Source organism: Suncus etruscus, chromosome 10 (assembly GCF_024139225.1).
Source record: "Suncus etruscus isolate mSunEtr1 chromosome 10, mSunEtr1.pri.cur, whole genome shotgun sequence".
Classification (NCBI taxonomy): Eukaryota; Metazoa; Chordata; class Mammalia; order Eulipotyphla; family Soricidae; genus Suncus; species Suncus etruscus.
Window position 1 is genome coordinate 52,350,759 of NC_064857.1, and position 25,362 is coordinate 52,376,120.

Consider the following 25,362-nt stretch of genomic DNA (forward strand, 5'->3'; position numbering starts at 1 on the left):
ATGGCGGAGCGGCGGCGCGCGTGGGACGCCGAGGACGACCTGCCCGTGTACCTGGCGCGGCCGGGCAGCGCGGCGCAGACGCCGCGGCAGAAGTACGGCGGCATGTTCGCGAACGTGGAGGGCGCCTACGAGAACAAGACGCTCGACTTCGACGCCTACAGCGTGGGCCGCCGCGGCTCGGCCCGCACCCCGCGCGAGGCCTCGGCCCGCACCGACGCCCTGGGCCTGCCCGCGCCCGCCCAGCCCGGCGACGGCCACGACGCGGCCGGCGACGCCGCCGAGGAGCCCGCGCCGCGCCCCCGCCGCCCCGCGCCCCGCCACCTGCCGCTCGCCCGGGACAATGGCCAGGTACCGGGGCCCGCGAGGGTGCGGGGCGGTGCGCGGCGCGTCGGGCCGGGCGCCCGGGGGGCCCCGGTGACAGCTCGCTTCCCAGGGCGCTGCGATGGCGAGCCCCGGCCCGGCCCCAGAGGGTCCAGAGGGTCCAGAGGGCCCGGCCTGCACCGCAGCCGCTCTCTCGGCTGAGGGGGGAGGCCGCAGCAGGCGGGGAAGTAAGTTGGGGTGCACACGCGCCCCACGGCCTCCTCGGCCCGCGCTCCCCGGGGACCCCTGGGGGCATTTGAACCCGGGCCTCCCTGCTGGCCTGCGTTCCCTTCTGTTCCGCAGGCCAGCTCTCTCTCTCTCTCTCTCTCTCTCTCTCTCTCTCTCTCTCCTCTCTCTCTCTCCTCTCTCTCCCCTCTCTCTCTCTCTCTCTCTCTCACACACACACACACACACACACACACACACACACACACACACCAGCAGCAGCAAGGCTTTTTACCTTGTAGAATGGAGCTGGGTTTTCTCTGTCTCTCTGTCTCTCTCTGATTCTCTCTCTCTCTCTCTCTCTCTCTCTTACACACACACAGCGAGGCTTTTACCTTGTAGAATGGAGCTCGGTGCTCTTTCTCTCTCTCCTCCTCTCTCTCTTCCCCTCTCTCTCCCCCTCTCCTCTCTCTCCTCTCTCTCTTCCTCTCCTCTCTCTCTCTGTCTGTCTGTCTGTCTCACACACACACACACACACACCAGCAGCAAGGCATTTTTACCTTGTAGAATGGAGCTGGGTTTTCTCTGTCTCTCTGTCTCTCTCTGATTCTGTCTCTCTCTCTGCCTCTCTGTCTCTTCCACACACACAGCGAGGCTTTTACCTTGTAGAATGGAGCTGGGCTCTCTCTCTCTCTCTCTCTCTCTCTCTCTCCTCTCTCTCTCTCTCTCTCTCTCATCTCTCTTCTCTCTCTCTCTCTCTCTCTCTCGTCTCTCTCCACTCTCTCCTCTCTCATCTCTCTCTCCTCTCTCTCTCTCTCTCTCCGGCCGCCGAACCCCCCCCCCTCCTGTGTGTGTGCCTCCGGGCTGGGGACCGGGGCCCCTGAGGATGCTTGCTCCCCTGCGATCCAGACACACTGGCGGGCCAGTAGCACGGAGACGTTCGGCCGGACTGCAGTGCAGTGCGGGCGAGGGAGAACGGGAGTCTGCTCCTCGTGGCCGGCTGCTCAGAGCCAGGGTGGGGCCGACGACCCCCCCCAAACACCCCTGGGCCTACGGGGTCCTGTTGCAAGAGGATAGGGAGGAAGGGAGGAGAGGTGGAAGTCAGGTTTCGCCGTCACCCGCACCTCTCCTGCCCACCGCTGGGACAGAGCGCGCTGGGTCCTAAGCAGAATCCAAGAGGGCTTTCTGGAGTAGCTGGTCTGGGGACTCTCCGGGGTCCTGACGGGAAGGTGGGGGGGCGTCAGGCAGCCAAGCGAGCGAGAAGGAGCTCTGGAGCAGCTCAGGCACCTTCTGGTTGTGGGATCTCCCTGCCTCCTAGCCTGAGCTGGAGGCCCAGGCCAGAGACCCCGGGGACAAGGACACTGCCGCTCATGGCAGGGTGGCCGGCCTCCCCCACGGGCCCGCAGGGTGGATGTCGAGGGGGAGCAGCCATGTAGTGGGTGGGCGCCTAGTGCGGGAGTCTCTGGCTGTGGGACTCCCAGCTACACGGCTCTGCCGGGCCCAGGGCCCAGGCCGGGACCCAGGAAGCCAGCCTGGTGCAGCAGCCAGCCGTGGCCAGTTCCCTCCCCGAGCGAGCGGCCTGAGCTCCCGTGCCCATGGCCAGCCCCTGTGTCTGTGTGTCCAGCCACACGGGGACCTGGAAGTCTGGGTGGGGAAGGCCTGGACCTGGGGAGGAAGGCGGCCGGGAGGAGACTGCAGGGCAAGGGGGCAAGGGAGAGCGAGACCCGTGTGCCACACTGGCCTGGTGTGCATATATGCAACATCCTCACTTACAGTGCCATCAGTGTGACCATCTCCACCTCTTGTGCTTGCTTTGAGAGTACATGCGTGCCGCCTCCACCTGACACCAGCGGTGTCAGGAATGTACACATACGTGTCACCTCCACCTGTAGTGTAATGAACATGTACACGTGTGTGCCACACCCACCAGCCGTGTCATGTGTGTGCGTTGGTGGGCCGTCTCCACTTGCGCCATCGTGTGTGCCATCTCCACCAGCAGTATCATGAATGTACAGATGTCTCATCTCTACCTGAAATGCCATGGATGTACATGCGTGTGCCATACCTACCACCAGTCATTGGTGTACATGTGTGCACCATGGGCCTGTGCACGTGTGTGCTACCTCCATCTGAAATATCATGCGTGTACATGTGTGTGCTATCTCCACTTGCAGTGTCATGAGAGTACACGCATTCATACCCACAAGCAGTGTTGTGTGTCCTTGTGCGCCATCCTCCGCTGCTGTCGTGAGCGTCTACGTACGTGCCCTCTCCACGTGGTGTCATGTGTACAAGAGTGTCCCATCTCCACCTAGGGTTACAGGTACACGACGCTGCGTGCTACCTCCACCTACTGTGTCATGTGCGCATGTGTGTCCCATCTCTACCTTCTCGGTAGTGTATACATGTGTATGGCCTCTCCACCTTCAGTGTTATACGTTTGCATGTGTCCAATCTCCACATGGGGTGTCATGAGTGTACACGTGTGTGCCATCTACCTGTAGTGCCATGAGTTTACACATGCTTGCCATCTCTACCTGTTATGCCATGTGTGTGGGCGTGTGTGCCACTTTGATCTGTGGTATCTTATCACATGTCCCATCTCTACCATCACTGCCATGAGTGTATACAGGTGCCATTGCCACCTGCAGTGTCATGTGGATGCGTGTGTCATCTCTACCTGCAGTGTCATGAGTGTGTGTGTGGTGTCCTCACCTGCCATGCCAGGCTGTCTCCCTAAGACCGAGTGAACTGAGCTCACACAGCCCTCCCAGCCTGTCCTCCGAACTGAGCAATCACTTCAACTATCTGCCTCAGTTTCTCCCTTTATGTGGGAAATCCTGGCCTGTATTTCCCAGAGCTCAGCTGTTAGTTTGATGGTCTCCAGCCCCAGCTCCTATTCAGGGCCCGCTTTTCTGTGCCTACAGGTCCTGGGGGTGGTGGGCTGGTCCTTCGTGGCAGGAGTGGTAAGAACTTAATTTACACCCAGTGTATTATCTGGGACAGTATTAGTGGCCAGCAGCACAGGGTTAAGGCACTTGCCTTGCCTGTGGCCGATCCCAGTTCCATCCCTGGTACTTCCCTGAGCTGAGAGCCTGGAGTAATCCTTGAATGCAGAGCCAGAAGTGAGCATAGAACCAGGGTGAGTCCTGAGCACAGATGGGAGTGACCCTGAGCAGAGCCTCGCGCGATCACTGCACACAGAAACAGGCATGATCCCTGACAGGAATGAACCCCAAGTCCAGAGCCAGGAGTGATTCCTGAGCGCAGAGATGAGAGCGAGCCCTGAGCATGGAGATAGGAGTGATCCTGAGCACAGAGCTGGGAGTGGGCCTGAGACCTGAAAGTGTGGGGGGGGGGGGGAAGCCCTGAGCACAGGAATGCACTGTGAGCCCAGAGCCAGGAGTGAGTGGAGCACAGGGCCCGGCCGAGTGATCCCTGAGCACCAAGCTGGGTGTGAACTTGAGCACGGAGCCAGGAGAATGAGCCCAGTGCAGCACCACTAGATGTGTACCCCCAACAGAGAAGAGGGGTCCTTCCTTCCTTTCATGGGACCATCTGGGCCCCCTCTCCTGGCCTCCCTGAGGCCTTCCTGTGGGGTGGGGCCGCCTCCCCATGGGTCTGAGGAGACTGATGTTGGGCGACAGAGACAGAGAGACAGACACGCTGGGGTGGGGTGGTGCGGGCAGTGTGGGCAGCGGCTGACCGGCTTCTCCCTAAAGGGGGCCTCATCGCGGGGGGTCCCTGAGCACCCCTGGGCGGCGCGTGGGGGTGCGTGGCTTGGCAGGGCGGGCCTGGCAGGGACGTCAGGGCCTAGCGGCCATGCGCGTGCGGGAGAAGGGACGGCTTTGTCTGGGTGCAGGCTGCGGGGAAGGGGAGCTGGAGAACAGCAAGACCTGCGGCTCGCCCCCGACGCGTGATCGTGCTATCTGTCCTTTCCTCGCCATGCACAGCCTAAGCTAGCTCCTGCTTTGCGGGGCGCGCGCGTGCGTGGGGTGCGGGGAAGCGCCTCCCGCTCGCTCCGAGCCAGAGGGGCGGGCCGGGCTGAGCCTCCGCCTCCCTCCCCGTCCTCCCTCCATCCCTGCATCCGTCCCTCCAGCGAGCGAGCCACGCGCGGTGCGGTGCTCCTCGGTGCGGTGCTCCTGGGTGCGGTGCGGCGCGCGGCCCTTTGTCCCCGCAGCAGCCAGCGCTCGGCTCGAGCGAGCCATGTCGTACCAGGGCAAGAAGAGCATCCCGCACATCACGGTGAGCCTGCGGGGGGGGGGGTGGCCGCCCCTGGGGACCCTGCGGGCGGGGCCTGGTCCCTCGCCCCCACCCCCACCCCCCGGGAGGATTCGAGGCGCCCAACAAAGGAGGGAGAGGAGAGGACGGGGGAGGCGTGCAGCCTGGACGCCCCTAGCCCCCGCGCCCCCCATCCGAACGCCCGGCTCAGAAAGGCCTATGGGAGGCGAAGGGTTAACGGGGCCAGCTGTGCTGGACCCCGGGAAGGGGCGTTGTGGGGGGGCTGGGCCGGCCGCCTGGTCCCTGGGTGTGGCCCGAGACAAAGAACCCCCCCTCCCCTCCCCGGGCTGCGGGCTTTGTCTGGGTGCGGACCTCACCGCTGCCCCTTTCCTGGGTGGCACTTGTCTGCATGAAGGGTTCCGGGTGCCCTAGTTCTGCAGGTGACAGCTGAGAGTTTTGGGGCTTCCCCTCCCTCGGATCCCAGGAGACCCGCATAGGCACTGCCGCAGAGGCTAAGGTGGGCAGCCAGTCTGGTCCTAGGGCATCCTGCACCCCTTCCACCGCCCCCTGGAAGGCTCAGCCTGCCATAGTGGAATGGGGGTGAATCCACCTTGGGGTGTGGCAGGGAAACCCCCCCAGGTGTAACTTGAGGCCCCTTATCTGGGGTTCTCCTGCATGAATACTGGGACCCTCCCACCCACCCCACCCACCCCAGTGCCTGTCCTGCTATGTGGGAGCAGAAGCAATTTGACTGAAGCAGACCCCTCCCTGGGAATCCTGAAGCACCCCTCCCCCATGTCCTCACATAGGGTGGTGCAGTGATGGATGGAGGCAGGGCTTTGGGCCCTCTGGGGCTGCTCTTTGTGCCTCTCAGCACCCTAGTTTCTAGGAAGGAAGGTCAGGCAGGAAAGAAAGGCTTGCAGGTCCTGGGCAGCCCCAGCGAGCTGTGACCCACCCCCCCATGTGCAGACTCAGCCTGGCATTCACCAGGCACACCCAGGTGGACCCCTCATTTGCCCCTGTGGCACCCCCACTTGACAACTGCCCTCACTGTAGACCTTGAGGCTAAGTGCACAGCCAGGAGGGCAGATGCTAAAAAGTATAAAAACAAAAAAACAAAAAACAGAGAGTAGGAGAGATAGCACAGAAGTAGGGCATTTGCCTTGCCCGCAGCCGACCTGGGGTGGACCCGGGTTTGATCTCTGGCATCCCACATGGTCCCCAGGAGCGATTTCTGAGCACAGAGTCAGGAGGAACCCCTGAGCGGTGCTGGGTGTGGCCCAAAGACAAACAAAATAATATAAAATAAAATAAAAACTATGCTTTGTGCCCGGGTGATGATCCAGACTGACAATATATTTCCTCCTTCATGGGTCTCCACTGTGCTCCCCCCAGCGGCTTTGTGGGTTCCTGGAGCTTCTGAGATCTCACTTGGTGGATGGAGGCTGAAGCCTCTCAGATTAAGCTGCTTGGCACCTGAGGGCAGGCATGCTTTGCTGGAAAGGGACCTGGATATCATGGCATTAGTGTGGGCCCCCGCAGCCTTCGAGGGGCTGCCCCAGACCTCATCACTGCATCTGTTACAGAAATTAGCCACTGGCAATAAATAAGGCCCCTTGGCCTGTGTGAAGGAATGAAGGAGCACTGCTCCCCGTAGACAAGACTTTGGCAAGGCTTCATGTGCCGAAACAGCAGCCAGGGAGCAGGCATGATTTGGGGGACAATGAGCGGGTGAGGGGAGACACCCTAGGGACATTGAGCCATGTGCTGGAAGGCTGTTGGGGACAGCAGGTCCTGGCCTGGTCTTGGCTGTGACATGGATGATGGGAGAGGCAGCAGGGAGAAGGTGGGCAGGCGGGCAGGCGGGGCAGTGGAGGAACCTGGCCTGGCCCCAGGGTCTTAAGTCACTGTTGCCAGGGATCCGGGCATCTCTATCCTCTGCGTCAGCCATCCTCAGAGGTAACAGGCGCAGCAGCCACAGAGAATGGGCATTTGGGGGAGCCTCAGGAATACTTAGCTCTGCCCCCCACCCTGGATGGTATCAGATATTTAACCAGCTGTTTTCCTGTGCTGCTTCTTAAAAAATTCATGGCCCCGCTGAGGATTAACAGAGCTGGATCTGTGAGAGCTGCAGTTAAGGCAGAGAAACATCGGGCGTGGCCCAGAGCAAACAAAGGCACTGAGCTGGGGGTGGGCCCTGGCCCCTGAGGGGAACCAGCTAAGAGTGTGTGTGGGACATACATGCAGGCCCACCCCACAGAGGTCAGGAATAAAGCTGTGGAAGACCAGGCAGCCCCAGCCCATCTGCAGAAGGGCTTTTGCAGGAAGCGGCAGATTCTTTCCTGTGTGCTCTCCTGATTCTCTCAGGTTTTTTTTGAACACCCTGGTGGAGGGGGCCTCACCCCAGCATCCTTGTTCCACAGAAAAGAAAGTGGGGTCCTGGGGACATGGCTCCAGAAAGGTCAGGAGCTCAGATTTACCAGAAGGCACGGAGGGACTGGCCAGCCTGCTGGGATCTGAACATGCATATGAGCTGCCAGTGGAGGTGAGCAGGAAGAAGGATCTGGAAATCAAAGGCTGACTGAGCCAGCTCCGAGAGTAAAAGCACAGAAATAGGCAAAAGGGGGGCCCAAACAATAGCACAGCAGGGAGGGTGTTTGAGCAAAACTGACCCAAGTTTGATACCAGCATCCCATATGGTCTTCTGAGCACCAACAGGAGTTATCCCTGAATGCAGAGCCAAGAGTAACCCCTGAGCATTGCCATTTATGACCCAGAAACCAACAATCAAAAGAAATGGGTGAGGTGTCCCCGCACTTGGCTACACAAAGGCATTGTGGTCCCTGCTCTGATGATTGATCCGGACCAGGATGAGGAAATGCAGTAGTGCTAGAGCACTGCCTGCCCCTTTGAGCAACTGAAGAGGACAGTGCTGGGGACTGTCCCTTGGGGGGAGGACACAGGCTTCATTTTAAATTAAGAAGTGGCTCGGAGGGGACAGAAAGGATAGGAGGTCAGATATTTACAGTTTATCCAGTATTTGATGGGCAACTTTGAGCCTGCGCCACCTTCCCAGATAAGTCTCTGAGGATGCAAAGTGCCCCTGTGAGACCGCAAAGACGGGGTGGCTCTTGGGAGAGTGCTTGAGGGACAGTGGTCTTGAGAAGGGGAGATCCAGCATAAAAAGATATAAAGACTGGACATATTGGGAGCAGGACATATTTGGGGACGAGGATGCGCACAAGGGTTGAAGATGTGATTGGTGGGGCCAGATGGAGGAGGGAGCGGGGGAGCTGTGCATACTGCCAGGGTAGGTTTTCTGAGCCCAAAGCTTGGTGTGGGGTCTGCTGCCTTTGGCAGGGGGCTCAGAAAACTGGGCAGGATGTCTCTTGGGGCATTGGGTGGGAGGATAGCGCTTGGGTGCAAAAGGGCTCTTGAATCCTTAGCCAGTTGGCTTGGGGCGGCCAGGTGTGTGCCTGTCTCCACAGTTGCATTGTAGAGTGACAGTGACAGATGATTCCAAGGAACAGGTCATCAGATCTCTTGGCAGTGCGTGGGGGAGCATGTAGGATGCAGAGGGCTTGAGCCCAGGGTCGGCCTCTGTGCTATGGTTTGGGGCCCTGCACAAGGTTTTTCTCTTCCTTGAGAATGAAATGCAGGCAAGTGTTTGCAATAGAGGTGGCTTAAAGGCAGCCTGTCTTCCTCCAGGGCTGGTCTACGAGTCAGCTCTGCTCAGGGCAGACACCCAGCATTTCAGCACGCTCCTCCCTCCTTCCTTCCATCCCTCTGTCCCTCCCTCCCTCCCTTCCTCAGTCCCTCCTTCTATCCCTCCCTCCCTCTCTCCCTCCTTCCTCTCTTCCATATTCCCTATCTTCACTCCTCTCCTTCCTTTTCTCCCTTTCTCCCTCTCTTCTTTTCTTCTTTCTTTCCTCCCTCCTTCCCCTCCTCCCCTCCTCCCTTCCAGCTAAAGGGGAGAAGATAAAGGTGAGGGACCCAAGTACAGAGATGGATATGGAGATGAGTGTGAGTGTTGAACTAGAGTCCTCCCCGGAGATGTCTTGGCCCATTCAGCACATACAGCCCAAGGCACTTCTCCATCACGTCTCCTGCCGCCCAGAGCCATCTTTTGGGGAAGAGGAGCTCCGGCGACCTCTCAAATAGTGGCACCACATGCCAGCCTAGTAGAGCTTCTGAGATCCCTGAGAGATGCTTGCTCTGCTGTTCTAGAATGTTCTAAGCTTGCCACACGGGGCCTCTTTGAGGCACACCTGAACAGAGCCCTCCTGAACTCAGGTTCCACAGGACACAGCTTGGTGGTTTCAAAGCAAGACCCCCATGTGTTTGAAGAAAGAAAGTGTGGGTGCCTCATCAGTTACTGCTAATGTTTCTTTTATTTCTTGCTCCCTGAAGCAGTGCTTAGGGAGATAAGGGCCACTCCATTAAACTTTGTGCAAAGTACACTGAGCGGCCTGGGATTTTGTGTAGCCGGCATTTGGGGAAGGTGTCAGGACATGCTGTGGTTCTAGGAGAGGAAGGCACCATGAGTCGCTGTACACTGAGAAGTGCCCAGGTCCTGCCCTCGGGCTCCCTGAGGCTGGGAGGTGGTGAGCTCAGGTGGGAAAGGGGGCCTTTCTGGCTGGGACCCCCAACACCCGTCCAGTCTGGAGATGGTGCAAGCCCTTGGGAAAATGCTGCAGAAACACCAATGAACCAACCTGGTTGCTCTGGCCAAGCCAGGGGGTCTGTTAAGTTCCCCTGGAAAATTCGGGGAATATTGATAAGCTGGTCACATTCTCAAGGTTATGAACAATGCTGAGCCTGGTGGCCACCGCCCTGAGAGGGTTGCCTAGTGCAGTGGGGCCTTGGGTGAGGTCTGGGCTGTGCTGCCCTGAGCAGTGATTTAGGGTTCCTTAAGCTTCTGACATCAAGCTGTAGGGCCAGAAGCTATAGCACAGCAGGGAGGGCATTTGCCTTGTACGCAGACAACTCAGGTTTGAGCCTGAGCCCATCGGGTCTCCTGAGCATCACCAGGAGTGATTTCTGAGCACAGAGACAGTAGTAACCCCAGAGAATTACTGGGTGTGGCCCCCAATTCTTCAGCAAAAACAAATGGAGGCCTGGGGGGGGGTGGCAGTAGGGGCCCAAGCAGGAGGAGGGTGGGCCGGTTGGCACTTCTGCATCTTACGGGTGGGGGGGGTGACAGTGTGAGGGATGTGTGGGTGTTCTTGTCTTGGGGAGACCCGGAAAGGCATGTGGCCTGTGGCATGGGAGTGGCTTCCTGGCTGTTCCAACTGACACTAAGTGCTCTGCTTGGTTCCTAGAGTGACCGGCTGCTCATCAAAGGTGGACGGATCGTCAATGATGACCAGTCCTTCTATGCTGACGTCTACCTGGAGGACGGGCTCATAAAGTACGTGCACAGTCCTCACCCAAGCCCCCACTGCACCACACCCATGCCCAGCCCCTTCTCCATCTGAGCTACCTCCGCCACACAGGCCCCCTCACTACCCAGTCCCCTCATGTGGGGGTCAGATTGAGCTGTGCGTCTGCCTGGAGCCCACCAGCAGTTTCTTGTGGAGGCCAGGGTGGGGTGCAGAGGTTTGGGATGTTCACACAAGGCTCCTCTTGGCCCCTCACTCCAGCGCTGTCCAGAATGAGGCAAACTGAAGAAAAGACTGGAGTTTATATGGAGCCTCATGGGCTGTGGGCCCCCGGTGCTGTGGGACTTGTGGGTTCACTGTCAAGCTTGCTGCACAGATGCTTCTGAGTTGGGGTGCAGGGGTCCTTCTCCGTGCCCCTTCCTTGCTGATATCTGCCCTTGTGGGCCTACTTTCTGGATGTGCCTCTGCTATTGGGGACTTGGAAACTGGATTCAGAAGAGATTGCTGCATCTGCTGCAGAAGGTGCATCCCCAAATCATTGGGGCTCTGTCATCCCCTCCTACATCCCCATGGATCCACCGTCCCTCTTATATCCCTGTCCTCCCACATCTCTGTGGCTCTACCATCCCCTCACATCTTTATGGTTCCATTATTCCCTCCCATCATTGTAGCTCTATCGTCCTCTCTATATCACTCCAGTGCTATCAACCCTCCTCCATCCTTGCGGCTCCATCATCTATCCCTGCATCTCTCTGGCTCCATCCTCCCCTCCCTGTGGCTTCATCATCCATCCTCACATCCCTGTGCTCTATTGTCCATTCCCTCATCCTTATAGAATCTCCATTCCTGTGGTTTCCTTCATTCCTGTCCCTGCGTCCCCATGTCTCCATCATCCATGTCCACATCCTTGTAGTTCCTTCGACGAAGGTGACGCTGGTCTGTCTCCTGCACGTTACCTGATTCACACGAGGCTGGGCAACTTCACCCGGATACTATTCTGTTTTTCTGGGGTCACGTGGCTGCTCCCCCTTTCAGAATGACGGAGAGAGGCTCACCTTCGGTGGGGCTGCTCCCAACTACCTCCTCCCTCCACTTGGGATTGGAAGAACACAACTCCTCATACCCATCGTGTCCAGGATTCTGGACTGGATAAAAATGGAAGTGAGAGAGTGTGGCCAATAGAGATATAGTGACCGTGAAATAGCGTGGTGGCCCTGGCATGTGGCTGTGGTCTATGGCCATGGCTCATTGCCTTGGTCTGTGGTGGTGTCTGTGGTCTGTGGCCGTGGCTTTTCTCTGTGGCGACAGCTGCGCTGATGTCCCTGGGAGCGTCTTTGTGCACTGACAGTGCATTTGGCTGAACTTGATTTATGTGGGGGTGATGCGTCTCCTTGTGCAAAAGACTTTGTGCCCCATCTGCAAGCCTAGACCCCCTACCCCACATCCACCATTTGCAGCCATCGCTGTCCTCTTTGGCATTCACAGCTGGGACTTGTCTTATTTTAGAATCACACTGGACTTTACTCAGATGCTTCCAGAATGTTGCATGTGTAGGGGGAGAACCATGCTCCTCTGGGGTACACCAGCATTGCCCTATGACAGCCCCTTGAGCCATCTCCTTGGCCCACCACTGGGGTTTTCAGGTCACCCCAAAATATTATCAGCCTTTCCCCAAGAGTTCCCATTCTTAGATTTCTGCTATTTTCCATATCCCCCCTTTTTTTTTGGCTTTCCAGACCACAGCTGACAGTGTTCACGGGTTACTCCTTTCTTTGCACTCAGGAATTACTCCTGGCAGTGTTCCGAGGACCATAAGGGATGCCTGATATCGGATCGGGTCGGCCACATGCAAGGCAAATGTCCTCCCCACTGCTCTAGCTTCCCCTACCCCAGTTCTTAATTTGAGCCTCACTTTTCCTTGCAGTCTAAGCCCAATGGGGTCAATGCTGGGATCCATGAGGCCACCCTGGGAGATTGTGTCATGTAGGGGATAGAACTCGAGGTCTCATGCTCACAAAGCATCTGTTTTACCAGTTGGTTCTGTTTTCAATTATCCAAAATTTTGGTGTGTTGTTTTGTTTTGGGGGCACCCCCGGTGGTGCTCAGGGCTGACTCTGGCTCTGTGCTCAGGGATCACTTCTGGTAAGCTCAAGGGACCATATGACGTGCTAAGGATTAAGCCTGGGTCATCTGTACACAACGGCAGATGCCCTCTCTGGCCATCTCATGCACTTGATGTCCTTTCCCAGATGGGTTCTGCCTAAGATAATTTCTGTGAGCTTCCTGGGGGGCTGTCCTGGCTGTCCTGGTGCCTTCCAACCTTCTTTAGCACTGGGCATCCCTTTGATGAACATTTCTGAGGCACCATGGTACGCATCAGCTTCCAGGTTATTATTCCATTTGTGCAAATGCCCCTTCTCAGCCAGATCCTGTTGGGACTCCTGGCCCCCATCCCCTCACCCCCTCGCTCTGGTTCGATTGTCACCTCCACCGCCACTTGTCATCTCCACTTGCCCCTGTGGCCCCATTCCTGGCTGCTCTTTCCCCTCTACTCTACCTCACCTTTGACCCCTGACTCTTCCCAACACCCTCGACCCCCTTCCCTCACAGTTCCAGTCCCCAGGAACTGTCACCTTCTCTTGGTTCTGTGGGGGTTCCCATGTATGCTTGACTCTGGCTCCATGCTCGGGTCTGACCCACTGATCCCATGGCTCATTGTGCTTGGGGCCAGCCGCTCCCCCTGGAGAACCAACCAATGCCCGTATGTGACCTTCATCTGCAGACAAATTGGAGAGAACCTCATTGTTCCAGGCGGCGTGAAGACCATCGAGGCCCAAGGGCGTATGGTCCTTCCAGGAGGCATCGATGTTAACACGTACCTGCGGAAGCCCTGGCAGGGCATGGTGGCAGCTGACGACTTCTTCCAGGGCACCCGTGCCGCGCTGGCCGGTGGGACCACCATGATCAGTGAGTCTCCTGGGCCGCTCCTAGCCTGCCCCACGGTCATGTCAGGCACATCCCAAGGCAGGGAGGTGGGGCGTAAGTTGAGATTGCTCCAGGTCACTTGCTGTCCCTTTGAGGGACAGGGACAGGGTTGAGGGAAGTGTGTTCAGGTCTTTACAAATGCAAACACTGTGGCCGTGACCCAAAACTTGACAATGACCGCAGGTCTGGGGACCCCTTTCATTAGTAGTCCCCTCATGCAATGAGGTCTTTGGCCCTGCTGGTCTGGGGCCTGAGGCCTTAGGTACATAGATGCTGGTTTGGGGCCTGGGCCCCCTGTGCTATGCTTGGGCTTGGCCTCAGACACATTCTCGAATATCCCCTGCATGGCTGATGGAATATGGTCAGCTTGGAGGGACCATGGAAGCTCAGACATGCTGCCAGGATAGGGGCAAATACCCAGGGCTGTCCTTTGCCCCTTTTACACCCCAACCCTCAGCCCCTAGCCTGGGCCTTGAACCTTGCATAGACACTGGTTTTCTGTGGTCAGAGACAGAATGGCTAGCTCTGTGCCAGTCTGTAGTCAGGGTAGCGAGCTGCCTGGGTGCTGTGTTCTGGGCACTTCCCTTTCTGGGAAACACCTTTTCTTTCCCACCAGTAACCTTTTCCTATGGCCACAGTGGGTGGCATTTCCTGGGCAGACTCCCTAAGCAGCTCAGGCAGGTCACAGGCTATGGGCTCCCTCTGAGTACCCCTTTTTCCTCTTTGCCCCCAGTGGGTTGGTTGTTGTTGTTTCCAGAAAGAGCTGTCTGCACCGCTGTTGGCTCTGAGAGAGCCACTACTTCTGTGAAGGCTCTACTCAGCCCCTCGGGCCCGCCCAGCCATGCCCTTCTCCTTCTTGGGGGCTCCAGGAAGGCTCCTGCGGGTCATATGTGTCAGAGTTGCTCACCCCTCTAAGCAGGAGGGGATCTTGCTGGGGGAAAACATCTTCTCACTCTGTGGGGCCAGCAGCGGTTGTGGGGTTTGTGTGTGATATCTGTGTGGTTTGTGTGATCTGTGGTGTCTGTGTGGTCTGTGGTGTCTGTGATATCTCTGGTTTGGTGTCTACTGTCTGTGTAGTCTCTGTGGTTTCTGGTCTGTGGTTTGTGTGATGCCTGTATGGTCTGTGGTATCTTTGTTGTGTTGTTTGTGTGGTATCTGTGGTGTCTGGAATCTGTGGGTGTCTGTGGTATCTGTGTGGCTTCTTGTGTGTCTGTGGTATGTGGCCAGATCCTAGACTGTGGCCAGAGCCTACACTGCTAGCCAGGCTAGGAACACTCAGCCTCCATGTCTGTGCCTCAGGTGCTTGCTCTGAGAGGTCCAGCAGCTTCTTAGGGTTGTGTGGAGCCTGGTGGTGGAGGCTTTGCACCTGTGAGCTAAGATCAAGGTAGTTGGAGAGGCAGTGAGGCGAGGGACCATGGGACTGGAGACCAGGGACCAGGGCCCCTCACTAGCCCTGAGCCCTGGGGGAGCTGCCCTTTGCTCCCCATCCACAAGAAGGGGTGTGTTCACAACAGCATTTGAAGCAGGGCATGAGGGCTGTGTTTGGAGTATAGCCTGATGTGTTTGGAGGGTCTACCCGAGAGCCAGGAGCGGCCTGGGCCAGGAGGTGATTATGGAATAGATACTGCAAGGGCAGGATCTGAACCCCTTTGCCCCTGATGACTAGTTCCATGATTTTGGCATGTCCCTCATGCTTTGTGAGACTGTTTCATCGATGAGATTAAAATGCGGCCTGAACACTCTCAGGCTGGCTGTGAGAATTGAGTGAGACTCTAGGCAGTCTCTATAATACTAGAGTAATAGCTGTGACAGTGGGGACCAAGTCTGGAGATGGAGGTGACAGTTTTAACTGACAAAGACCATTTTGACAATGGGCACAGTGGTGATGGCAATGGTGATGGCGGTGATATGATGTCGTGAGGCTGTTGATAACAGTAAGGACCGTGATGGTGGCGGTGGTACTGGAGATGTCTCTGTCTCAATGGTGGTGATGAAGATTTAATAGGCGATGGTGGTGATGGAGAAGATGATGGTGATAATAGTAACGGTGGTGGTGAGCATGGTGGTGATGGTGGTAATGATAATGATGGTGATATGGGAGTGGTAGTACAGTAATGATGGTGGTGATGGGGATGGTGACGGCGACAATTATGCTGATGTGGTAGTGAAGGTATAGTGGTGGTGGAGATGGTCATGGTGATGATGCTGATGACGGTGATGACAGTGATGGCGATGGTGGCAGCGACATAATGACTATGAAGCTGTGAGTGACGACAGTCACAGTTTTGCATTTGCCACGTTGACAACACGAATCCCAAGCTCGGAACACGATGGGTCCTTCTCTATCCCAGTTGACCACGTTGTCCCGGAGCCTGGGTCCAGCCTGCTGACCGCCTTTGAGAAGTGGCACGAAGCAGCTGACACCAACTCCTGCTGTGATTATTCCCTGCACGTGGACATCACAAGCTGGCACGACGGTGTCCAGGAGGAGCTGGAGGTGCTTGTGCAGGACAAAGGTCAGTGGAACCCCACAAAGAATTCTGGACTCTCTTAGGCGTAAGGGGAAGCTGTGGGGCAGAGCTGTCACTCTTGTCACTGCTCAACTGCACGTGGAACACTCCCCACAGCTGCTCAGCTCCCCTGTGTGGAGAAAGGTATTACTGCAGAGGAGTCTGACACTGAGGTGCCCACATGTCTGTCACTTTGGAGGTGCCAGGGAGGTTCCCCCCTCTTTCGTCAGTCTTGAGGTGACTGGGTTTTTGGGTTTGATGAGACAGACTTGCACCTAACAGCATCCTGGGCTTCCGTTAGCTCCAGGTCTTCGTGCCTCAGCCAAAGGTGGCCCAGTGCTCCTGTGACTTTCCCACAAGGTCTCTGTGACCACGCCCCTGCACTGTAGGCCACACGCCACTGCACCCCTGTCCATGAGCCAGTCCCTTCACTGGCTGTGTCACCTCACTTGACAGTGGTCTGATGGACACAGGGGACAGGTCTAATGTGCTTCTATCTCTCAAAATAGGCATCAACTCCTTCCAGGTCTACATGGCCTACAAGGACCTGTACCAGATGTCTGACAGCCAGGTGGGTGCCAGGCAGCAGAGGGTGGCCGGGTCACCTGCCTGGACGGCATTGGAGCACCTCCTGTTCCTCCTAGAGCCAAGATGGCAATGGGGCTGGGGTGGAACAGGAGCCTCCCAGAGGATCTGGAAAGGAGGGTCCCATGTCACGTGGTGGGCTGTCCTCAGGGCCCCTGCCATGTGGATATTACTATCCAGGTTCCCTGTCATGGGTGTGACTCCATGGGTCCCCCTGTCATGTGCATGTGGCTCCATGGGGTCCCCTTCCCCAGCTCTCTAGGGTGACGCCCCCCCCCCCCCTTCAGTGCCTTCATGCAGTCGCGGGCATTGTGTTTGGGCTCTGGCTCCCTGGTGACCAATGGCTTTTCCCCGTTAGCTCTACGAGGCCTTCACTTTCCTGAAGGGGCTAGGAGCCGTGATCCTGGTCCATGCTGAAAATGGGGATTTGATAGCCCAGGTGAGGCTAGTGGCCTTGATACTGTCTTTATCAGTTCTGTGTCTCTGTGTCTCTATCTGCGACTCTGTGTCTCTGTATTCCTATGTCTGTCTGTGTCTCTCTGTCTCTCCGTGTGTTTGCTGCATCTGTATCCCTGTCCTGACAAAACACAAGAGTCCCTTCTCTGATAGGAATCCTGGCTCAGGGTTCATTCTCTGACTGGAATCCTGACTTGGGGTCCCTTCTCTCACTGGACTCCTGACTTGGGGACCCTTCACTGACTAAAATCTTGACTCGGGGTCTATTTTCTGACTGGAATCTGAACCCGGGTCCCTTCTCTGACTGAATCCTGACACAGGGTCCCTTCTCTGACTTGGGGTCCCTTATCTAACTGGAATCCTAACCCGGGGCCCTTCTCTGACTGAATCCTGATATGAGGTTCCTTCTCTGACAGGAATTCTGACTTGGGGTCTCTTCTGTGACTAGAATCTGACTCGGGGTCCCGTCTCTGACTGGAATCCTGACTCAGGGTCCTTTCTATGACTGGGATCTTGACTCAGGACCTGTGTCTTATAGGAGCAGAAGCGGATCTTAGAGATGGGCATCACAGGACCTGAGGGTCATGCTCTGAGCAGACCCGAAGAGGTAAAGGGGCCCCAACTTCAGCACTATTCCACCAGTCCCCCATTCCCTCTCCTTCCCCAACCTACATAAACATCCCAGTCCAGTGTACCCTCACATTCAGGGAACTACGGAGAGGATCTGCCTCTCTGGGATCCAGGAATGAGCCTCAAGGGAAGGACATGGAGTGTCCAAGTGGGATCAGGGGTTTCCTGAGGTATTTGTGTTTCTGATGGGAAAGTGGGACCCAGCATACTGCAGACAGACAGAAATACAGAATGAGTGTGAGGGTGTGTGGTGATTCTCTGGTGTGAAAGTGTGCTGAAAATGTGTATGGATATGTATGTATGGGGGGGTCTGCAGCCCCTGTCAAGGCCCTGGGACTCAGCCTCAGGCATATCACAGTGGCCAGGCCCCTCATGTGCACATGTGTACATGCATGTATGTGTTGCCCCACGTAGGACACATAGCGCGTTGAAACAATTTACCTCCTTCCCTCTCTTGAGCAGTGAGTCTCTTTGGGTGAGGGACTCCCCATTGACTGGTCTTCCCCACCAATGAGGGCAGGAGGGCCTGGGGTTCCAGGGCAGGATGGGCAGCCCCACCCCATTCCTGCCCTTGCCTTTGCTGCCCCTCAGCTCGAAGCCGAGGCTGTGTTCCGGGCCATCACCATTGCAGGCCGGATCAATTGCCCCGTGTACATCACCAAGGTTATGAGCAAGAGCGCAGCTGACATCATCGCCCTGGCCCGGAAGAAAGGTACAGGGGCCCAAGGAAGGAATCTGGAAGGATGGGAGGCCAGGAAGTAGTGTTGCCCGAAGGCCACTTTGGTTTGGTTTTTTGGGGGGTGGGTTAGGTAGGGTGGTGCTGTGTTTGTTGCGGGTGTAGCTGCACCTTCCTCTCCTGACCTGCCTCCGCTTGCCCACAGGCCCCCTAGTGGTGGGTGAGCCCATTGCAGCCAGCCTGGGCACTGACGGAGCCCACTACTGGAGCAAGAACTGGGCCAAGGCAGCCGCCTTCGTCACCTCCCCGCCTCTGAGCCCTGACCCCACTACGCCTGACTACCTGACTGCCCTTCTCGCCTGGTGAGCCCATGGGCTACAGTGCAATGGGGAAACTGAGGCTGGCTGGGAGGTGGCAGAGGTGAGTGCAGGGTCTGAGAGTCTCTTTTCCCTCTGCCACGCCTCCCTCATCCTCGCCCCTGCAGATTTGCCCTTTCTCAGCACTGGGCACTGGGATGTGCTGGGAAGATTCGGGATCAGGAACAAGAACAGTGTGGTTGGGCCACCAATTACGGGTGGCCCATGCTGGGCTACATGTGCCTCAGTTTTGCTCATTGACATAGCGGGAGCTGGCTCTGCAACCATGCAGGTGGAAGTCTGTGTTAGGGCTGGCCCAGCAGCCCACATGCACCAAAGGGGCTTGGCTGGGCCAGCAGAGGGAGGGGATGCTGAGTTCTCGGGAGAGGCAAAGAGATGGAGTCCCAGAGCTGCGAAACACACAGAGAGGGCTTCCTGGGGAGGCAGCATAGGGCCTAGGAAAGAGAGTTTGCCCACCTATGAGGAGAAGGTAGAGTGAATCCTCAGGGTGTGGTGCCACTGAATAAATGTTGCAGAAGAGGAATTGGGGGTGTAAAGAGTGGGCGAGGAGGGTTAAGGATTTGGGTGCTGGCCTTTGAGCCCAGTACTCAGCTCTGAAGAATCTCTGGATGGAAGAAACCACACTGCCCATGGCCCCCACACCTCTGCTTAGCCCTCAGCATCTGGGTACCTCAGGCCTAGGGCGGGGGGCAGGCCAGAGCCACCGTTAGACTCATGGTAGCTTCAGCTGGCTCATCTTCCTGCTGACTCGCCTAGGAGAAGCAGAGGAGGAGGAGGAAGCCCTGGAGTCTCCCCTGCAGACCTGACTCAGCTGTTCCCCAGCCCTGTTCCGCCGAGACACCGAAGGCCAGAGTGTCTTGCCCTGCGGGTCCCAGGGACCGAGGGCAGGGCAGTCTGGTGTCATCATGGGGGCCCCCAGCTCACACCCCCTTCTTTGTCTAGTGGCGATCTGCAGGTCACGGGCAGTGGCCACTGTCCCTTCAGCACAGCCCAGAAGGCCGTGGGCAAGGACAACTTCACGGCCATCCCCGAGGGCATCAATGGTGTAGAGGAGAGGATGGCTGTGGTGTGGGACAAGGCAGTGGTAAGCCGGGGCCTGTGGTGGCGCCTGTCAGTGCTGGGGGGTTCTGGGAGCCACGTTGACGTTCCCTCTGGGATGGCTTCCGACTGTGTGTGTGTGCTTGGATGTATATGTGCATGCGTGTGGACATGTGGGTGTGCAAGTGTATGTGTGCAGATGTGATTATATGCACAGGTGTGTATTTGTGCATACAGGTACGTGTGTATATAGAGAGCTGTGTATGGTGTGCACATGTATTTGTGCATTTATGTACTTGTGCAGGTGCATGTATGCACATCCAGGTGTGCATGTATGTAAAATTACCCAGCAGCTGTGCCTGTGTGTGCATATATGTGCACATGTGTGCAGGTGTGAATGCATGTGCCTGTGATGCATGTTCGTGTGTGGGGATGTCAGAGGACCCTGTGCAGGGGGCACCCAGGTCTCTGCCGCTGCTGGAACCCACAGGGTGAGTCTCCCCCAAGCCCAGCCCCGGGAGCCAATAGGCATTGCTGCCTGGAGTGAATGCCGACCTATGCGCGAGTGTGGGTGCCCAGCCTGCCTCAGAGGCCTGGCGGGCTGAGGGCGCTGCAGGCAGGGCTGCCCTCTGCTCCCTGTCACATTGCCCCACCCCTCAGGCCACTGGCAGGATGGACGAGAACCAGTTTGTGGCTGTGACCAGCAGCAACGCGGCCAAGATCTTCAACCTGTACCCCAGGAAGGGGAGGATCGCCATGGGCTCTGACGCCGACGTGGTCATTTGGGACCCTGACAAGGTCAAGACCATCACAGCCAAGAACCACAAGTCGGTGAGTCCCATGCATGCTGCAACTGTGTGGGCTTTGGAGGACTGTGGGGGGAATATGTGGGGGTCCCCCTGGTGGATGAGCCATTCCATGCATGCTCCTCCCTCCTCTCTCTCTTTTTCTCTCTCTCATCTTTCCCTCTCTCCCCATCCCCTCTCCTCCCTCTTCCTCCTCTTTCTCACTCTCACACTCCTCTTCCTTTCTCCCCTCCCTTCTCTTTCCCTGTCTCTCTCCCTCCCCTTCCACCTCTTTCATGCTCCTCTTCCCTCTCTGTCTCTCTCCCTCTTCTTCCTCTGTCTCTCTTTTCTTTGCCTCTCCCTCTCACTCCATTCCTCCCTTGCCCTTCTCCATCTCTCCCTCCCTCTGTCTCTCTTAGATACTCATACACACACATATACACCAACCTACCCTACACATACACAGAGACAGCATTTGGGACCTGGTTGTACCCTGTTAGACACCTGCCTCCCCACAACTGCCCTAGAGAGCCACTTTGAGAATGCTACATTTGGAATAGAGTGGGGCCAGAACCCCAGAACATTTTTCTTCCAGAATGGAGTATTGCTGGCTGCAGTGTTGGGGTTCAGCCCCTGCCCCATCCTATCTGGGTCCCACTTGCTGCCTCTGGAGCCTTTTGGGTCTGTGGGTGGAGGTCCTGGTAGATGGGTAGGGGCCATGAGGTGTGGGGTACCGTGTCAGGCCCAGGCAGTCTCGGCCTTCTACTCACCCCCTGCCCCTACCGCCCACGGACACTGGGGCCCAGGGTAACCCTCAGCCCTAGGCCACATATCCCAACCTCCATGGTGATAGGCCGGGGGCCCTTCGGAGAGGAATTGTGAGGTGTGTGGATACACAGCCTCGGTCTGAGATGGGGCCCTGTGGCTCATCCCTGACATCCCACCCACCACATGTATCTCTGCTGCTGCCCAGAAGTCACACCTGGGCCATTGGTCAGGGCTGAGCAGACATATGGTCTAGCTATAGGGGTCCCATCGGTGTCCCAAGACCCAGGCTGCCTTACTCCTTTCTGACCCCCACAGTCTAGATGCTCCACTTCATGGGGACGGGTGCTCAGACACATGAGGGAGCTGTGGGCAGTGTCATACAGGACGGACAGGAGTGGTGGAGACAGGGACAGCTTGCTTCCAGGGGGCCTGGGGAGGGTTTCCTTAGGGGTCCTAAGGGAAAGGGGTCTGGGAACTTCATGGGGGTGGAGATGGGTCTGGAGGACTCGATGGGGAAGGGCGGGGGTCCCCTTCGGGAGGGTCGAGGGCTCCATGGAGGAGGCCTGGGGTCCCATGGAGAAGGGGTCATGTCCTGCGCTGCAGGCCGTGGAGTACAACATCTTCGAGGGCCTGGAGTGCCACGGGGCCCCGCTGTTGGTCATCAGCCAAGGCAAGATCGTCTACGAGGACGGCACCCTGAACATTAGCAAGGGCAGTGGCCGCTTCATCCCGCGGAGGCCCTTCCCCGAGCACCTGTACCAGCGGGTGCACATCCGAGGCAAGGTAGGCCGGGTCAGGGCTCGGGTGCGTGTGCAGGTCACTTGTGTGCTGTACACGGCACATACACTATACCCATGTTAAAGCACATGTCTACAACAGTCATGTGTGCTTACCCATGTGCATGCATGTTGGAAGACACAGCATAATACACCAGCTTCATACTTACACGTGCATGATGCGTGCCTGGACATGTGCCCCCATGTCTCCGTGTGTGCACGCATGCCCCCTGTGTGAAACCTCAGGTCCCAGGGGCTGCCGTGGAAGCCAACCCTCCTCCCTCTTGCCCAGGTGTCCGGGCTGCACGGGGTGCCCCGGGGCATGTATGACGGCCCAGTGTACGAAGTACCAGCCACCCCCAAGTACGCAACGCCAGCCCCGTCGGCCAAGTCCTCACCTTCCAAACACCAGCCCCCACCCATCCGGAACCTCCATCAGTCCAACTTTAGCCTGTCAGGTGAGGCCTTCGCAGTGTCATGTGGGGTGGGGAGTGGACCCCTGGGACCCTTCATGAGCAGCAATCAGGAAATGCGGGCAGAGATGGTGCTGGGACCAGTCACATCACGCTTGGCACAAACTTCGTTTTGAGGCTACATCCGGTGGTGCTCAGGGATTACTCCTGGCTCTGTGCTCACTCCTGGCAGGTGCAGGGACCATATGGGATGCCAGAAATCAAACCCAGATCCGACCCAGGTTGGCAGCATGCAAGGCAAACGCCTTACCTGCTGTGCTATAGCTCCAGGTGGGATTGTGTTAGGCTTTCTGAAGTCCATCAGCAAAGCCAAGAGTCTTGACAGTCAATCAAAACAGCCCTTTGAGAGGAATGGGAACATCTGAGCTCTCTGGCTGGACAGGGCCAGCTGAGGGGAACCGATCATGGGCCAGGACATTGAGGACATAAAGACAGGACTGAGGACTGGAGCCTGACTGGGCTGAGGACAGGACCGGGTATCTGTCCGCTTGTCTATCTGTTTGCCGGGGTCTGCCTTCCCTGTGGCATCCTACGTCTCCTTCAGAGTCTGAACCCCCAGCCTGAAAAGGGTCCAAGACCCCTCACGCCGAAGGTCTCGGTGGACACAGGAGGGTCAGGCTGGGTCCTCTCTTCCCTGCTTAGGTCCCTGCACTGCTGAGTTCCCCACAGGCTCTGCCCAGACATCAGAATTGGCTGTCTCCGGCATCATTGCTGATGGGGCCATGGATGGAAAGGGGAACAGCCCTCACCCGTAGTCTGGGCCTTGGGGGATCCCCAAGTGGCAGTAGACTTGTGGCCTTCCCCTGAAACGAGAGGAAACTGGGCTGGTTCCTACCAGGGTCATAGATGGGACCTGTGCTCTTCCTCTTATTTACAGGAGGAGGCCATGAAAGGGGAGTAGGGGAGTCTCCCTCCAGGTCTCCTCAAATCAAGGCAGGTTGGACTTAGACCTTATGTCTCTCCTGGGCCCGAGAACACTCCATGCTGGTATCTTTGTGGTTTCTGCTTTGTGCTACTTTCCTTGTACGAGTCATCATAGCTGGGGTTCAGCACTGAACTGGTGGGGTTCCAGGTGGGGAAGGTGGGCCACATCTACAGGTGCAGGGAACACTCCTGGCTCTGTGCTGGGGGTTGGGTCCCTTCCACTGGTGCGCCCCTGACTTCATGGTGCTGCAGATCAAACCTCTGACCAAGCAAGTGGGAACTAAAGTTTTCACCCCTCTTTTTTTAAACTTTTTTGGGGGCCACACCCAGCAATGCTGACGGCTCATGCCTAATGGGACTTGGGGAACCATATGGGGTGCCGGAAACCAAACTCAGGTTGGCTTGTGCAAGGAAGACACCCTTTTTCACTGTCCCATCTCTCCGACCCCTCACTCCTCTTTTTGATTACGGGAAAATGCTTAAATGAGATGAGAAAGTTCTGGAATGAGAGGCAGCTATGAGTCCAGCCTCGGATTCCTGATATGTAAACTGGGGTGAAGTCACCCTCGGTAATGGGATTCTCTGCCTTATACCCAACTGCATGCACCAAGTGCAGTACTTGTACCTGCTGCACACAGGGGGCGCTAGGGAGACAAGATCGGGAAAGTGGGGGTGGGGTAGGTGGAGTGATAGCACAGCGGTAGGACCTTTGCCTTGCACACTCCTGCTCCCGACCCAGGACAGACCTGGCATCACATCCTGAGCCTTCCAGGAACTATTTCTGAGTGGAGAGCCAGGAGTAACCTCTGAGCTGCCGCTGTGTGTGGCCCAAAAACAAAACAAAAGAATGGAAGGTGGGGCCAAAGCAGTACAGCAGGGAGGGTGCTTGCCGACTTGGGTTTGATCCCTGGCATCCCACATAGCCCCCGACACCCCACCAGGAGTTACCCCTGAACACTGCAGGAGGGTGTGGCCCTCCCAATAAAACCCAAAGCAAGCAGACAAAGAATGGTAAGAGGTGCTGGAGAAATGGAGCATGGGGTGAGGGCCTGGAATCCAGGTTTAAACCCAAGCACTGCAGAGGGTTGCCCCAGCTGCCCCCCAATACACCAGTTGTGATTTCTGCTGTCTGTGGTGGAATAAACAAATGCACGGTTCTGGCAGCAGATCTGCAGACTGCAAGCAACCCCGGTGGGAGGATTCAGAGCATGGGGAGCTGGCCAGACCCCTGCCCTGGTGCCCGTGTGTAATGTCGGATCATGTCTCTTGCAGGTGCCCAAATAGATGACAACAACCCTCGGCGCACTGGCCACCGCATCGTGGCACCCCCTGGTGGCCGCTCCAACATCACCAGCCTGGGCTGAAGGACCCGGCCGTGCTGCATGCAGCAGGTGCTAGAGCCAAGGACTCCAGGAGCGGCGCGCAGCGCCTCCTGCTGGTGTGGCCTCCTCCCCAGTTTTGTTTGGGACAAGGGGAGGAAAATTGAAGGGTGTTCGTTCCTTGTTGATTAGGAAGAAGTGGTACTAGTGTGGTGTTTGCCTGGAATTCTCCCCACCCGTCCCCCAACCCCACCCCACCCCCGTGGCTGTGTGTCCACGCCGGGCCTGCCCAGAGCATGGTGGCACCACCCTCCCCTTTCCATTTCCCAGTCCCAGCCCCTTCGAGTCCGTCCAGCTCGCTGGGCTCCTGGCTGCTGAGGGGACAATGGTCCTTGGTACCCCGTAGCTGTCGTAGGTAGTCGATGCATGTTCTCAAGTTCCGTATGCAAGCGTGAGTGTGCCCCACGGCCTCTCCACAGCCGCGTGGACACGGGGTGGTCCCAGAGTGCTCACAAATGTTTACTTATTGACCTCCCCCCAAAATCACTGGAAAGGCCCCCACCTCCTACTGAGGTCTAAAGTCTCAGAAGCAGGCGGCTGGGCCGGCCACTGTGTCCTATTGTGTGTCTTGCTGCCAGCTCTGCCCTCGGGGGTTGGGCCGGGCTCTGCCATGCTCCTGGCTCTCGCCCCCTCCCACATCCCCCACATAGGGCTAGTGGGGGGAGCAGCAGCCCCCCCCAACTACCCCTTCTCGGGGCCTGAGCCCTGGTCCCTCTGAAGCAGTCGGTGGGGTAGCCTGATTTTTAAAGTTTTGTACAGTTTTCCTTTGTAATCACCCCATTTTTACTTAACGGACAATTTGGTGTGGTCTTTATTTCCGAAAACTCAAAGCTTGTGAAAAAATAAAAGAGCCCACTGGCCTGCCTGGGGAGT

General features: G+C 57.3%; 1 protein-coding gene across 2 annotated transcripts; it reads left to right on the forward strand.

Annotated features, from left to right (window-relative positions):
- Nucleotides 1-25,352, forward strand: CRMP1 (collapsin response mediator protein 1). Of its 2 annotated transcripts, none has more exons than XM_049782560.1 (14): nt 1-348; nt 10,068-10,156; nt 12,910-13,094; nt 15,464-15,628; nt 16,132-16,193; nt 16,566-16,646; nt 17,202-17,270; nt 17,885-18,005; nt 18,175-18,331; nt 19,289-19,430; nt 20,045-20,215; nt 21,541-21,720; nt 22,006-22,171; nt 24,383-25,352. In XM_049782560.1, exons 1-14 carry the CDS (start codon nt 1-3, stop codon nt 24,472-24,474), a joined length of 2,028 nt encoding a protein of 675 aa, XP_049638517.1. In that variant the 3' UTR covers nt 24,475-25,352. The 2 variants fall into 2 exon arrangements, with proteins under 2 accessions (XP_049638517.1, XP_049638519.1); XM_049782562.1 differs by lacking the exon at nt 1-348 and adding an exon at nt 4,602-4,770.
- Nucleotides 25,353-25,362: the final 10 nt, after the last annotated feature.